At 47.9% G+C, this 14,104-nt stretch overlaps 1 protein-coding gene across 2 annotated transcripts in view; it reads left to right on the top strand.

Moving 5' to 3' along the window:
• The window catches only part of LOC142579724 (uncharacterized), a 97,002-nt gene that overhangs the window by 34,536 nt on the left and 48,362 nt on the right, over nt 1-14,104 (top strand). For both annotated transcript variants that reach the window (XM_075690233.1, XM_075690222.1), the window contains exons 4-5: nt 8,924-9,041; nt 13,191-13,369. In XM_075690233.1, coding sequence (XP_075546348.1) covers nt 8,924-9,041; nt 13,191-13,369 — 297 coding nt within the window. The remainder of the gene's footprint in view (nt 1-8,923; nt 9,042-13,190; nt 13,370-14,104) is intronic.

Here is a 14,104-nt window from a genome sequence, read left to right as displayed (position 1 = left end):
CGAACTGGCGACCACGATCGCTCACAATAACACGAGGGGGTCCATGACGCAGTATAACGGAGGACAGGAGGAAGCTCGAAACATCAAGAGCCGTGGCCGTTGGCATCGCTGCGGTTTCAGCATAGCGCGTCAGATGGTCGACGCAGACTATAATCCAACGTTTGTCGTTTGTTGAGCGCAGGAATGGGCCGAGAAGGTCTACTCCAACTATTTCGAAAGGAGATGATGTTAGCGCCACAGAGTGAAGGATTCCGACCGTGGCAGTATTAGGGCGCTTGAATTGCTGGCACTTGTTACAACTGGGGCCCTATAACGTAAAACTATTCCAATATGTTTCTATTCCAATCTCCTGACGTCAAATTTGCGTAACCACCAACGCAAGCACCAGGCGGTCACCCGCAGGGTTGTCTGAACAGACCAATCAAACGCTCTCCTCGTTCATAGGAGGTCACTTTTGTTTGCTTGAAAAACGAATAACATTGCCTACACTGAGCGGCTTGACGTATCTAATTGGCTGACAAGAGGCGAGGAGAACGCTCAAGTGGAGAGGGATTCGATGGGGCCGAGCCACTGCACTGAAAGTCGATAACCGGAATAAGAGGGTGGTGCCGGCGTCTACGATTGGTCGGCTTTCCCTTACTTAGCTTGCGGTGGCTGGTCGAAAATCGCGGCGGCATCCAACGGAAGCTCAAGAATGACCCTAAAGCGGACCCTCAGCAAAGAAGAGTTGGCAGAATGAGGGGGTAAATGTGCCGAAAGTGCTCGAAAACGTTACATGGCCACGCAAGAAGTTTTATTATACGCAAATACACCCAAGCTCTCCGGCAGGTGCGAGTAGCCAGCGTCTGAGCGACCGGCGGCAGCCATCTCTTATTCCTTTCGGAACGGGGCAGCCTGCGGTTATTCCGAAGAAAATTCAGTTTTGTTCGACATATTAATGCATCTTTATCGCGTACACGTCACTTTGACGCGGTGAGTTCTTGCGGTTTTGTGACGTCGCGTGACAGGCAGGTGAAGTGGGTGCAGCCCGAAAACTTTTTACCAATAGCCGAGGACTAATGGCGAAAAGGGGTCGAATCAGAAGTAACTGTTTTTCTTTTTTCTGTCAAATCATGCATAATCAGTGTGTACACTTCATATCAGATGGGGAGGTATCGCGGTTTTCATGACGTCGCGTGACAGACAGGTGAAGTGGGGGTGGTCGAAAAAAGTTTTTGACCAATCGTGGAGGGCTGATAACAGAATTGGAATAGAAAAGTTTGGAATAGTTTTACGTTATAGCGCCCCTGGCCACATATTTTTCTATATCCCGTCGCATACTAGTCCAGTAGAATCGGCTCTGAATGCGGCGGTATGTTCTGGTGAAACCTAGGTGCCCAGTGGTCGAGTCGTCGCGCATAGCACGGAGCACGCGGGTTCTCAAATTCTTAGGGACCACTAAGAGGAGGCGGGCGCCATCAGCCGCATAATTCTTCTTGTAGAGCAGGCCATCTTGGATGACAAAGCCATTTTTACCTGTTGGTTGAGCAGCTGAGGCGAAGAGGTCATCCAGGCTGCGGTCGTCACGCTGCTTTTCCCGGAAAGTGGCCAGGTCGGGAAAAAAAATTTCGTCGATGGCGGCCAGAAACTCATCGAAATTGTTGGAGTCACATGCACTTGTTGGTAGAGGGAGCCTCGAAAGACAGTTGGCTTCCGCATGATGTCGGCCTCTCTTGCAACGGACTGCAAAGTCAAATTCCTGCGAACGTAGCGCCCATCGAGCAAAGCGGCCAGACGGGTCGTGGAGACCAACCAACCAACATAGTGAATGGGGATCAGTAACGATCGTGAAGCGGCGCCCGTAGAGACATGGGCGGAACTTCTGGACTGCAAAGACGACAGCGAGACAGTCTTGCTCAGTGACGGTGTAATTCTATTCCGCCTTGCTCAACGAACGGCTGGCATTTGACGTAGTAGTTCTGCGGAAACCCGCAAGGTGGAGAGATGTAATGAATAAAGGGAAAATGAGACATCCACCCGTTCGTAGCAATTGCTACAAAGGAAACCCATACGGGTTCCTCGAAAGAAAAGCCTCCCGGACCAGGACGAATTTTTCTTCAACTATGAGGCTTTTCTTTCGAGGAACCCGTATGGGTTTCCTTTGTAGCAATTGCTACGAACGGGTGGATGTCTCATTTTCCCTTTATTCAACGGCTGGCATAGTCAATGGCATGCTCGGCGTCACCAAAACGCTGGACGAGGACGGCACCGAGGCCGATTCCACTCGCGTCGTTGTGCAATTCTGTTGTGGCCGAGGGGTCAAAATGGCGAAGTATAGGTCCGGAAGAGAGTAGGAACTTCAGTTGACGAAACGAGGAATCGCAATCTGCTGTCCAGGTGAAAGGATTATCATTGCGAAGCAGTGAAGTCAGCGGGTAGGCAGTATCGGCAAAGTTGAGCACAAAACGTCGGAAGTACGAGCAAAGACCCAAGAAGCTCCTCAGCTCGCGTTGTGACTGCGGTTGTTTAAAGCCGCTAACTGCAGCGACCTTCTGTGGGTCTGGTCGCACCCCCTGCTTGTCCACTAAATGGCCAAGTACTAGCGCCTCTCGTAGGTCAGAGTGACATTTCTTGGAGTTGAGGGTAAGGGCAGCTTGTTCAAGGCACGACAGAACAACGTCCAGCCGATGGTTGTGCTCTGCAAAAGTGCGGCCAAAAATGACGTCGTCGTCTAGATAACACAAACAAACCTCCCATTTCAGGCCGCGCAGTACCATGTCCATAAACCTTTCAAATGTGGCAGGCGCGTTGCACAAACCAAACGGCATGACGTTGAATTCAAACAAGCCGCCTGGGGTCACAAAAGCGGTTTTCTCTTTGTCAGCTGAATGCATGGGTATCTGGCAGTAGCCCGATCGGAGGTCTACTGATGAAAAGTAAGATGCGGAATGAAGGCAGTCGATAACGTCATCGATCCGGGGAAGTGGATACACATCCTTTTTCGTCACAGAATTGAGACGCTAGTAGTCAACACAAAACCTCCAGTACCCATCTTTCTTTTTGACGAGGGTGACCGGCGCAGCCCAAGGGCTAGAGGAATCTTGGATGACACCCTTGGCTAGCATGTCGTCGACCTGTTGAGCGATGATCTTGCGCTTTGACGCTTACACCCGGTAAAGCTTATATCTGATGGGATGCGCGGACCCCGCGTCGACCCTGTGGCGAGACCGCGTATAGTTGGAACGCGAACTTTGTTAGCGTTCTGCGCGAAATCAAATAATGACGCAGGCTTGCTAAGGACGCTGACCAGGGCTTGACGCTTCTCTGAAGACAGTGACTTGTTGATCACTTTTAAAAAAAGGCGACGAGTCTTCAGCAGCACCGTGGTCAGCCCCGTGCTCTCGGGATTCGTGTGACGTGTCATCAGTTGAAACGCCTATGCTCAGACTGGGATCCACTTCAAAAGAGGCAACCCGCATACCGCTGGGTAGCACAACAAACTGGGAGCCTAAATTTGACACCCACAGTGTAGTTTTTCTGCAGGCCACAGAGAGGACGCATTGAGGTACGAGCACACTTTTCTTCACAATCATCGAAGGCACGGACTCAATAATTGCATCAAATGTATCGGCGTCGACACGGCAAGCAGCAACTCGAACTCTGGATAAGGAACGTGCCGGTAAGATATCTTCAATGACGGCGAGAGCGCGTGACCAGGCAGTAGGTTGGTCGGCAACAGGAGACAGGAAAAGCTCACCAGTAGCGCACTCAACAGTGGCACCGCACTGTTGTAGGAAATCGAGGCCAAGAATTACGTTGTGAGTGGATTGAGCAAGCACTGCAAATTCGGCTTGATAGACGTTATCGGAGAAATAAGCGTTCGCGCTGCACACTCCAATATGTCGGAGCAACTCGCCATTCACAACACGAAATGTATTAGCGTTATCCAAGCGAAACATCACTTTACGACCTAGTCGGGTTTTTAAATTCAGGCTGATAACGGAGACACTCGCTCCTGTGTCGACTAAGGCCAACGTAGCAACATTGTCCACTGAAACACGAATCTTGTTATGACACATGGTGACTGGCGGAGGCATAGGGGCGTGTAGTTGATGATGACTGGCGACTTCACCTCCATTGGTCACGCCGCCTAGTTTCCCGGTGGCGGTGACGTGAGACGTCGTCGGGGAGATGGAGACCTCCGCTGGCGTGAAGGCGGCGGCGTCAAGCTCGACACAGAAGCTAGTGAGTCGCTACGGTAATTGGCCTGGCGGTTTGTCCTGCTATCGGAGTTAGAAGGCCCGCGTGTCCCGTCGCCGTGCCGACTGCTACGCCGATAAAAAGTGCGCGGTCGCTCAGGGACGGTGGTGACGTGCGACGGCGATGAGGACAAAATCTGGCGACATGACCGCGAATACCGCAATGGAAGCAGATTGGGCGCTCACAGGACGCGCCGGAATTGTCAGTAGCAGGATAACTGGCACTACCGTCCCACTCTTGAGAAACTGCAGGTAGTCTGGGTGAAGGTAGTCTGGGTGAGTAACCATCGTGGAACTGATAACTGGAATCCACGTTCATAGTAGGGTTTGGCGCTCTTGAACGAGGAGCGAAGTTGTAGGCGTCTACGGAGGGGGAGTTGATGCACGTCTCACGGAAGTCGCAGTGAGAAAAGGGCTCTCGAGCCCAGGGATTCGAGAGCGATGCCGCCTCACATCGATCAAGCTCTTCGTGCACCACTTGCTGAATAACTGACACAAGGTCGGATCGAGCTGGGACCACGGCAACTCTGGCGACGTTAGTTACGTTGGCCAGGCGGCCGAACTTCGGTGTGATACGCCGAGCTTTGAAGGCTTCAAATGTACGGCAGTGCCGAATGACGTCACTTACGGCGTCCAGACTGTCTTTTCCGATGAGGAACTGGTACATGTCCTCGGCGATCCCTTTTAAAGATGACCAATTTTGTCCTCCTCTGTCATCTGAGGGTCCAGGGCCTTGCACAACTTCAGCACTTCCTCGATGTACGTCGTGCAGGTTTCGCCGGGAACTTGGGCTCGCTGCATTAGGGTTTGCTCTGAACGCTTCTTTTTGGCTGCCGGATCTGCGAAGCACCTCCTCATTTCGTCTACGAACATTTCCCACGTCGTCATGCTTTCTTCGTGGTTTTCGAGCCACACAGACGCGGTTCCCTTGAGGAAGGAGGCAACATTGTTAAGCTCGGCGGTGGCATTCCAGCCATTGAACCGACTTGCGCGTTGGTGAAAGCTGAGCCATCCGTCCACGTCTTCCCCGGCTTTTCTGGCGAAAGTTCGTGGTTTGATGTAGAGCTGCCATGGGTAGCTGGGAGAAGGCGGCGGGTTGTCGCCGTCAGAAGCCATCTGTGGTGGCAGACCGGCAATTCGGCGACTTCAGCGAAGCTCCACGGACTGCGCTTCTGCGGGTGGTTCGTCTTAGTTCTTTGGGAGCGCCGTTGTTGTACCCCGCACCTCCACCAAAACTGTTATGATGGGGTGCGTTTACTTCAAGATGAATTGATGAAAAGGGGCCGCGCCCACACGGAGCCGCTGCAAAGACAAGCGCACTTCGTTCTCCTCTTCCTCCGTTCCGTTCTTTGTGTAGCTTTAGCATAACAATATATATATATATATATATATATATATATATATATATATATATATATATATATATATATATATATATATATATATATATATATATATGTGTGTGTGTGTGTGTGTGTGTGTGTGTGTGTGTGTGTGTGTGTGTGTGTGTGCATACATTACGATGGGGACCGAACCCAGAACCTCCGCATTAGGCGTGTGCAGTTATCTCTTACCGGAGGACAAGTAATCTTTTCGTTCACTTTCTTTCCTTTTCCCCCCTTCGTTGTTTTCTACATTTCAATTTCAACCACAGCCAATTACCCCTATGCTTTCCTTGGCTTCATTGCCTGGTGGCTGTATATGGCCGTGATTAAAAAAATCGAGCCCCTCTGTTTGCCTTAGAACTGAGGTGAAACAGCGCGAAAAAGACGAGGACACAAGGAAACAAATACATCAGACAAGCGCTGTGGTATTTGTTTCCTTGTGTCCTCGTCTTTCTCGCGCTGTTTAACCTCAGTTCTAAGTATGAACCAACTAGCCCTCATCAAGATCTGTTTCCCTTCTTCGCATTCATATATTCTTCTCGTACCTCTATGTGCAGCTTGCATGAAGAAATGCGGGCCGATCATAGAGTCACACGAGCGTTCATAAGCTCTGTATATATAGTCGTTTTATTGTATACTCAACCTCATACGTGTTTGTACAACTTCCAATCATCTGCCAGGGAACGGCACACAGTAGCCGTCGCATCGAGGCACGAAGGGTTGCGACGTTTATGCTGGGCAACGGCCATAAGAAAGGATAATTATTACGAGGAGATACTTCAAGAAAGTGGATATTACGAGGATTACGAGGATATGATTCTAGGAAGAACCATTATCATGAACGTCGCCCGAGTACTTTAACGCAAAGTGATCGAACCGAGGTGGGGGTCGGTATTTGTAGATAAGCTATGGGGGCAGCGAAGAAATTAAAGATCCGAGGCACGAGCCGTGGGCGGGGCGTATACGATTAATTTCGAAACCAGCAGGTTAGCTCTCACTACAGTCTTCTTCATTTCCCGTCATTACGGCGTTCGCGAATGGTCCGTCCTATAGGTGTGTCTCAGCAAAACGTGTTTCCTGCAACGGAAGGACGAAGCCTGTCAGTCTCTGTTTAGGCTTGTGCGACTACCCCATGTGTTAGAGCGATCAATGACTAGGTACATGAAGACTGCTCCCCGACTTTACTATTTCACGGCGTTTATTGCTTGTGACTACAGCCACATTGATTTCAATGAGAGACCATTACTATACGCAATACTGCTAAGCAGACAGTAGTTCACTACTGCTAGGCTTCAATTTCACAATTGCAACATGGGTCATGAAATGAGTAGTTGAAAAGTGAATTAGCTATCTCTTTAACTAATTGCCTGGACTTCCGATTTGTCGTGCAAGTAATGTCCGCCTCTTTAGGTAACCCACTTAAACAGGTCTAATTGTGCTATCTGCGCCTTGCGAATAAAAAAAAAATTACTGTTTGACCAAAAAAGAAAGAAAAAATGCAGCTGTTATAGTGCGTCAATCGAAGTGAATGCTTGCAAATTATTTCGCTGAATTGTGTATAAAACAGAAGTTCCAACTTCATACTTAGTGCACAAACCAGAGCGCTGTGAAGGTGGTCTGTATATACGTTCTTGCTACGCATAGGTAAGCTGTTACTTACACTAGTCTTACTTGAAGCTCAACGAATATGTGATAATTATATGCATAGAGTATAATAATAATAATAATAATAATAATAATAATAATAATAATAATAATAATAATAATAATAATAATAATAATAATAATAATAATAATAATAATTATTATTATTATTATTATTATTATTATTATTATTATTATTCTAATACGCGTCGGTCGACTGGAATGGCGTTTGTAGATGTGTGACATTACCAATCGGGTCCAAGAAAGTTTGTAAGCATATATCATCACCGCTTTGCTAACACGGACACTGGACTTTGTCCCAGCCACTGTTCCATTATTGTCATTGCCCATACTTCGCTGCCGATGTAATCGCGGTGGCCTTCTATTACTTTTCAAACTCCTCCGACCTCCTCGGTTGTATCATGTTTCATATTCCACGCAATATCACCATAGAACATAAACCTTTCCATGTTTCTACCTGTCATCACCAACGCTCAACCGTCCATAGAATACTGAGTCTTTACAACGCTTATTTTCATCATCTTGATATTTATCATAACTCGCTGTTATTGTTATTTCCCGAGCTTTGCGTTGTTGTGTCGTAATTTCACACATTGTTCAACTGCCCTAGCTTCTCCTCCCTTTTCTTTTATAGTTACCTTGCGCTTTGTTGTATGTACACTATTCTTTTCATAATTTTTCTTTTCATTCATTCTGCTTTTTTGCTTATATTCCCCTGCAGGTTTTTTGTTTGTTTGTTTTGGTTTTAATGTATGCGTGCGCCAGCGCTCAGACCTTACTGTTGTTCCTGGGCGCGGTAAATACATCATTGATTGATTGGTTGATTGTTAATAATAATGGTGAGTGGAATGCCACAGTCTTACGCACGTTGCAATTACTGAGTTACAAAATGCTCCATTTCTATCTGTGTTTAAGAGACTTGCAGAAACCCAAACGAGAGTTGTACGGGAAGCAAACCAATCCACAAATTGCACCTGGCGCTTGCTTTTCACTGTGCGCCTGTATCGCACGTGCCTTCAACATTACGAAAGACCAAAAGTACTTTTGAACGCCCATTCTACAGTGATAGCTGCATTAGACACACATTGCGAGGTCATTTTTTGTACCGCTGTGAAGGGCGTAAGAAGGCACTATCCCAGTGCTTCCAACAACGTTTCTCTAAGGCTTCTACGAAGCACACGCGGAAGCTGCTGCCATGGCGAACTCTAAACCGAAAGAAGGTGATGAAGCCTTGGATGGGGACTCTGTATGATCTCTTCTATGGATGTGATGCCGCCAGAGCTTGTGTGGCTGCAGCCACACATCTATATATAGCTGCACGGATCGCATTGCTCCGGGTTTCTTCCAATAGCTGTCGCTTGGCTTCCCCTTCTGTGTAGCCAATGTTAAGAAGCCTTCGCCTTTATCCGTCTTTTTTTTCTTATCTTCGTTCTTTTTATCCTGCGTTCCGCGTATCTCACATAGTTTAATGTGCTTGCGAAGAGGTGAACCTTAAATGTGGCCATTCGGCAAGAAATTCGGCGCGCAGTTCTCCTTCCGCCAATGCAAAGCTTAAAGTGCTCGAGTACACACCGCTCCCATAATGCGCAACGTCGAGCACTCTGTCTCGTGCGTCACGGTTTCTTTTTCACGCAGGTTTGGACCTGTCCGAGATCAAGTCTCCGCGCATCCAGAGGCGCATCAACGCTCGCCAGGAAGCGGCCGCCGCCCAGGGCGAAGGATGGGGAGACCCGCCCAACCGTCAGATGGAAGGGTGAGCGCAAGCCCTGCGTTTGCCTGTCGAGAACGAAGCGGTTCTTTTCTTTAATCGTATACTCGTATAACCTCTCCGAACGAAGGGTTCTCCCTCGCGCTGCACGTGCAGACGCACGTGCAATTCTGAATGCGCGCCTTCTTTTTTTCTTCTTTTTTTACTTTTTTCTCCGCGGCGTAGCGACACAAAACCTTAACGGGACCATTCCGATAATACGACTCGAACCATTCAAGGAACTTCGCAGGGCGTCGCCTGACTTTTTTTCTGTGCATGAATGAGGTGGCCGTTGTGTCGACGCTGCCATACCAAATGTCTCCGCTAGTCGTAGAACAGAGACGTTATGGACGCTCGAGGAACACGGCGGAAATGACCCGAAAGAACGACCCGATGCGACGCGGTTTTGTAAACTTGCAGCATTTTTGCTCATCTCCTTACGCACCGTTGCAAGCGCAGCCACTTCAATTCCGTCACCTTATCACTCTTCTTATCGCGAAAGCTCTGTGCGTCCTGCCTGAAACGGAGGTGCGCTCAACTATAGCTGCCTTTGTGCGTGAGTGTGTGCGTGCGTGTTTGTGTGTGTGTGTGTCCCAGGGCGTCGTTTCACCGTCTTCAACTGCCCACTGTGCCTCTTGGTAAAATGTCGTTAGGCGATGTTCACGCTCAATGGAGCGTTGAATGTCTCTCCAATGGCAAACGTATTTTGTGACTCCTTTTTTTTTTTAGTCTTTCCAAACAAATTAGGTAAGCATCAGCGCCTCACATAATATTTCGTGAAGTAAGCCATAAAATTTGATCACATTCCTCTATACGCTCTAGCAGGAACAGACTAGTCGTTAATGTAAAATTTTGCCTGAAAAAGTATGCGTGAGAGTTTGCGGGGAAGGGTAAATGACACCGTTATGTGCAAAGAAAAGCTCTGTACGCTCGCTGCAGGATTCGTTGAGACCGAAGTTTGGGGAAAACCGAGAAACTGTTCCTAACTTTCACAATAACTCCTCGATGGCGGATGCTGCTTTGCATTTGCAAGACGCGGGGCAATGACAGGACTGTTTATCACGCACTCGCACGGCGTGGTGACGGTAAGTGCCGAGATAAATTCGGTAATGCACCCGTGGTTCACGGGGCGCGCTGTAGTGGATTAATTTTAGCAGAATGTTCGACAGCTACTCGGGCTCTTTCATGTGCAACGAAGTCCTAAAGGGGCCTTGCAACACTTTCAAGGAGGAGGAGGAGGAAGACGTCGGCCGCAGGCGCTTCTCGCCCTGCTGGAATTGCCCCAGCGCTGCCTTTCCGTGGAGATTGAGAAACCTGAGGTCTACACGGTGCCCCACGCAACCTGAGCCAAACATTAAAATATATGCAAATACCACGTAGCTGGACAGAACCAAGGTAATGTTGTTTGCGGTTGCTTAGAGATACTCAGATTATTTTTTGCATTCCGCCTAATTAGATAAGTAGCTTTAATTAATGAATCAACTTCTCAAATATTATATTTAGATGGAAAGTGTCAATGAGAAAATTGTACAGCAACATGAAAAACTCCCGATACAGCTTCCTGTTGCTCAATACGTGCTGCATAAAAGTGTTTTTCTGAGCGTGAATGAAGCCCGCGAATAGACGTAAAATTGTCGGGCGACTGGCCGCTCGCGGAAGTTTGCGTGTATTCGCTTCTATAATGCTTGGAAAAACTCTTTTACGTAGCACGTATCGAGCAACTGAAAGCTGTGTAGTGAATTTTTCATGTCGCTCTACAATTTTCTGATTGACACTTTTAATATAATTATAATAATTGACAATTTGGTTAATTAATTAAAGTTGATTATGTAATTAGGTGGAATGCAAAAGATCATCTGAATATCTCTAAGCAACCGCAAACAACATTACCTTGGTTCTGTCCAGCTACGTGGCATTTGCATATTTTTACTGTTTGGCTCAGGTTCAGTGAAACACCCTGTATAGGTACGTCGTTCAGTGCATCTCCATTCAAGCAGCATCGCGAGCGCTTGTGTATCGTCCTTGTTCTTTTGTGGTTGCATGTGTTAGCGCTGTTATAATCTTCAAAACAGCATCGCGAGTTGGGCGAACAATGCGGTGCGCACAGCGATGCGGAAGAGAACGCACGCCGCATAGCTTGTGAGCCATTCAGAACTCGATGCTGCGCCCCCCCTCCAACGCCCTCCCACTTCCCCCTACTCCCCACTGTTCCACCTACCTTCCCTTCCTGACACAACTCACCGAAACGAGTCTGCTAAGCAATTACCAGTTACAATCTAAGCCCGCATCAGCTAAAACTTCACTACGAGCCGGAATATGTGTCGCCTGAATGTCCAGTGGCCTCGCGGAAACATGTCAATATTAGCATCTCCACGCTGAAGTACTTCAAACGAGAATGTGTCCTGGACTCTTAAGCGAGTCCGAGACACGGCAACAAATAATGTGCAACGCTTCCTTGAGCCTTGGAATTCACACACAATGGTGACGCTGCAAGTCCGGTCTTGCCTATAGCCATGTAGGAGTATGCACTGACCCCGTGCGGAGTCTTTAGGGTCGCCTCTTGACCAGTCCTGTGTGACGACGAGACAAAGCAGGCCGGACGCCTCCCTGTCGCACGCGTTTTGACGGGATAAATAAGCTATACTAACCGCAAAACAATGCTGTCGTGAACACCTGACACGAAACTCTTGCTCGTATCAGGTAACGTAATATATTAGTCTATATAGATCGTTAGTACTTTCCTGCCGCTTCTACAAATTCCCGCTATGCTACTGTGTACCTGATGACTCAATAGGGATATTCTATGGTAATTAGCCAGATATCTGATTATGTCCGATAAATCATTACTTTGGCAAAAAACAAGAAAATTGTCAACACTGACAGCATTCTTCATGTGAATTTGCGATATAAGAATTACGTAAGAGCGTGGAATCAGAAAACACAATATCTAATTTTTATTTTGTATTTCGGGCCTTCAGTGACTGTCGTATGCCAGCGTTATGTCACTCTTTTTCTAGTACGAGATCGTGGTGTCACAGCTAGAATTTCTTGAATCGCGTCGTTTAAATTGCGTTTGCGTGCTCTGATGAACGTTCCTTGCTGCCAATTCTTCGCAAGCTCTTGCAACCTTCTGAAGGCAAGCCACGACGTCATCATTGATTATTCTGGGGCTTTCACTTCAGAACATGAAACGCTGATGCTGCGTTCGCCTTGTTGCAGCGCTACGAGTTTCAGTGGCACGCAAACCGACAGCCGCGGTGCTCATTCCAAGGTGAATGCGAAATTACGACAGTCCTGTGAATTCGTTGGTGTCAGAGGCGCACATACGCAGGCATATGCTGTTCACTAATCATAATTAACGACGCTCACTGCGGCGTCGCCCGAAGCCATTTTCTCAACGCACCGATATGTCCTCGACTTGTCGACAGTGATTTAGAGGTGTCGGCCTATAAACAATGCTCACCTGTTATGAGCGTCCAGACTACACAATTATTCACGTACCACTAACGCTATAAGAACTATAGCATTAAGTATCATGTCTTGCATTTGAAGAAACTGTATGGGTTTAGATTTTATGTTTTCGTTACTGCGGACAACGTCCTCCACGAGACGCCTTAAACGAATTCGTTTGCTCCATTGGGTATCCCTAAACCTTTGTTGTCGTTTACGATGCATCGCCATTTAAAGTAATGGTCACTTTTTCTCTCTCTCTGCTCTTGTTACACTTTAATTTTTCATCTTACCCGCCGCGGTGAGTAAGATGAAAAATTAAAATGACAGACACAATGTGTGGCTTTGGTGTTGTGCTGCTGAGCACGGGCTCGCGGGATCAAATCTCGGCCGCGGCGACCGCATTTCGATGGGGGAGAAATGCAAAAAGGCCCGTGTTCCGTGTATTTGGGTCACGTTAGGGATCCTCTGGTGGTCAAAATTAATCCAGAGCACCCCAGTAAGGCGTGCCTTATAATAAAATCGTTGTTTTGCCATGGAAAGTCCAAGAATTCATTCATTCATTAAATTTTTCATCTTCAACTGACCATCAATTGCCACACATGGTATCTGTCAGCGTTTATGTACGTGCTGGCCAATACATGTTCTTTCCAAGTGCAGGTACTCTGTATTTGCCTATATATCTGATTCGCGTGTGTCGTACAGATTGAACTTGGATGGGACGCCGTCACAGCAGCAGGGCTACATGGACCCTAACCGAACTCACTCGCTGCCCCGCCAGGCGCCAGGACAGCGCGCTTCGGACCCAGGCGACTTTGTGCAGTCGCGATCCTTCCGCGTGCTGCAGAAGATCACCGACACCGACTCTCCGGACTACCAACCACGTGAGTCTGACTGCTGTGCCGCGCAGATTGTAACGTACTGGGAACTGGCTCATAAAAATCGTATCTGAAATGCAGTACCCGCACAAAGGGTCGCCACGGGGGGCCACGATTCATTGATGCGCTCCAAAGCACGCGCTCAGAGCACACCGTAAACTGTGACCTCGCGGTGTTATAAAATGCAATGTACTGGTATGATAGAACTAGCAGCAACGAATGAAGGTTGTGGCTTGCCCGTATTGACGTTATCACCCACTGGTCTCCGTTTCTATTTTTATTTTGTTTTCTAGCAAGCCACATTCACGAGGATGCTGATGGGCCCTTGACGCCGCCATCGTCTTCGAAGTTGAAGCCATTGTCACTGAATAATTGTCCACGTGACATTATGGATGAGCTACTGCGTGCTGTACAAAGCAGTCTGCTTATGGCGCTTTTAAGTGCGCAGACGGGAGTTATTCCAACTGCACGAAAAGTACTTTTACGAGGAACCACTCCCGTATACATAGGCAGCACAACTAAAACCGCGGCGAGCCCCTGATAGCGCATTTTAGCAGAATGAAAAATTGCTTTTGTTGGCCATTCGGAAAGCTTCACTATACTCGTTCGGCACAGTCCCGTGTCATCTGTGTAGCGATAACGTTGGCGATTTTGCTTGTCGTACGCTGAACATACCTCGGCCTTAGCATGGCTAAGCCATGCTAAGGGAGGATCGTACGCTTGCTGATCGTTCGCTCTTTT

The sequence above is a fragment of the Dermacentor variabilis genome, chromosome 1 (genome assembly GCF_050947875.1).
Source record: "Dermacentor variabilis isolate Ectoservices chromosome 1, ASM5094787v1, whole genome shotgun sequence".
NCBI classification, from domain to species: Eukaryota; Metazoa; Arthropoda; class Arachnida; order Ixodida; family Ixodidae; genus Dermacentor; species Dermacentor variabilis.
This window is presented reverse-complemented; position numbering and strand designations above follow the sequence as displayed.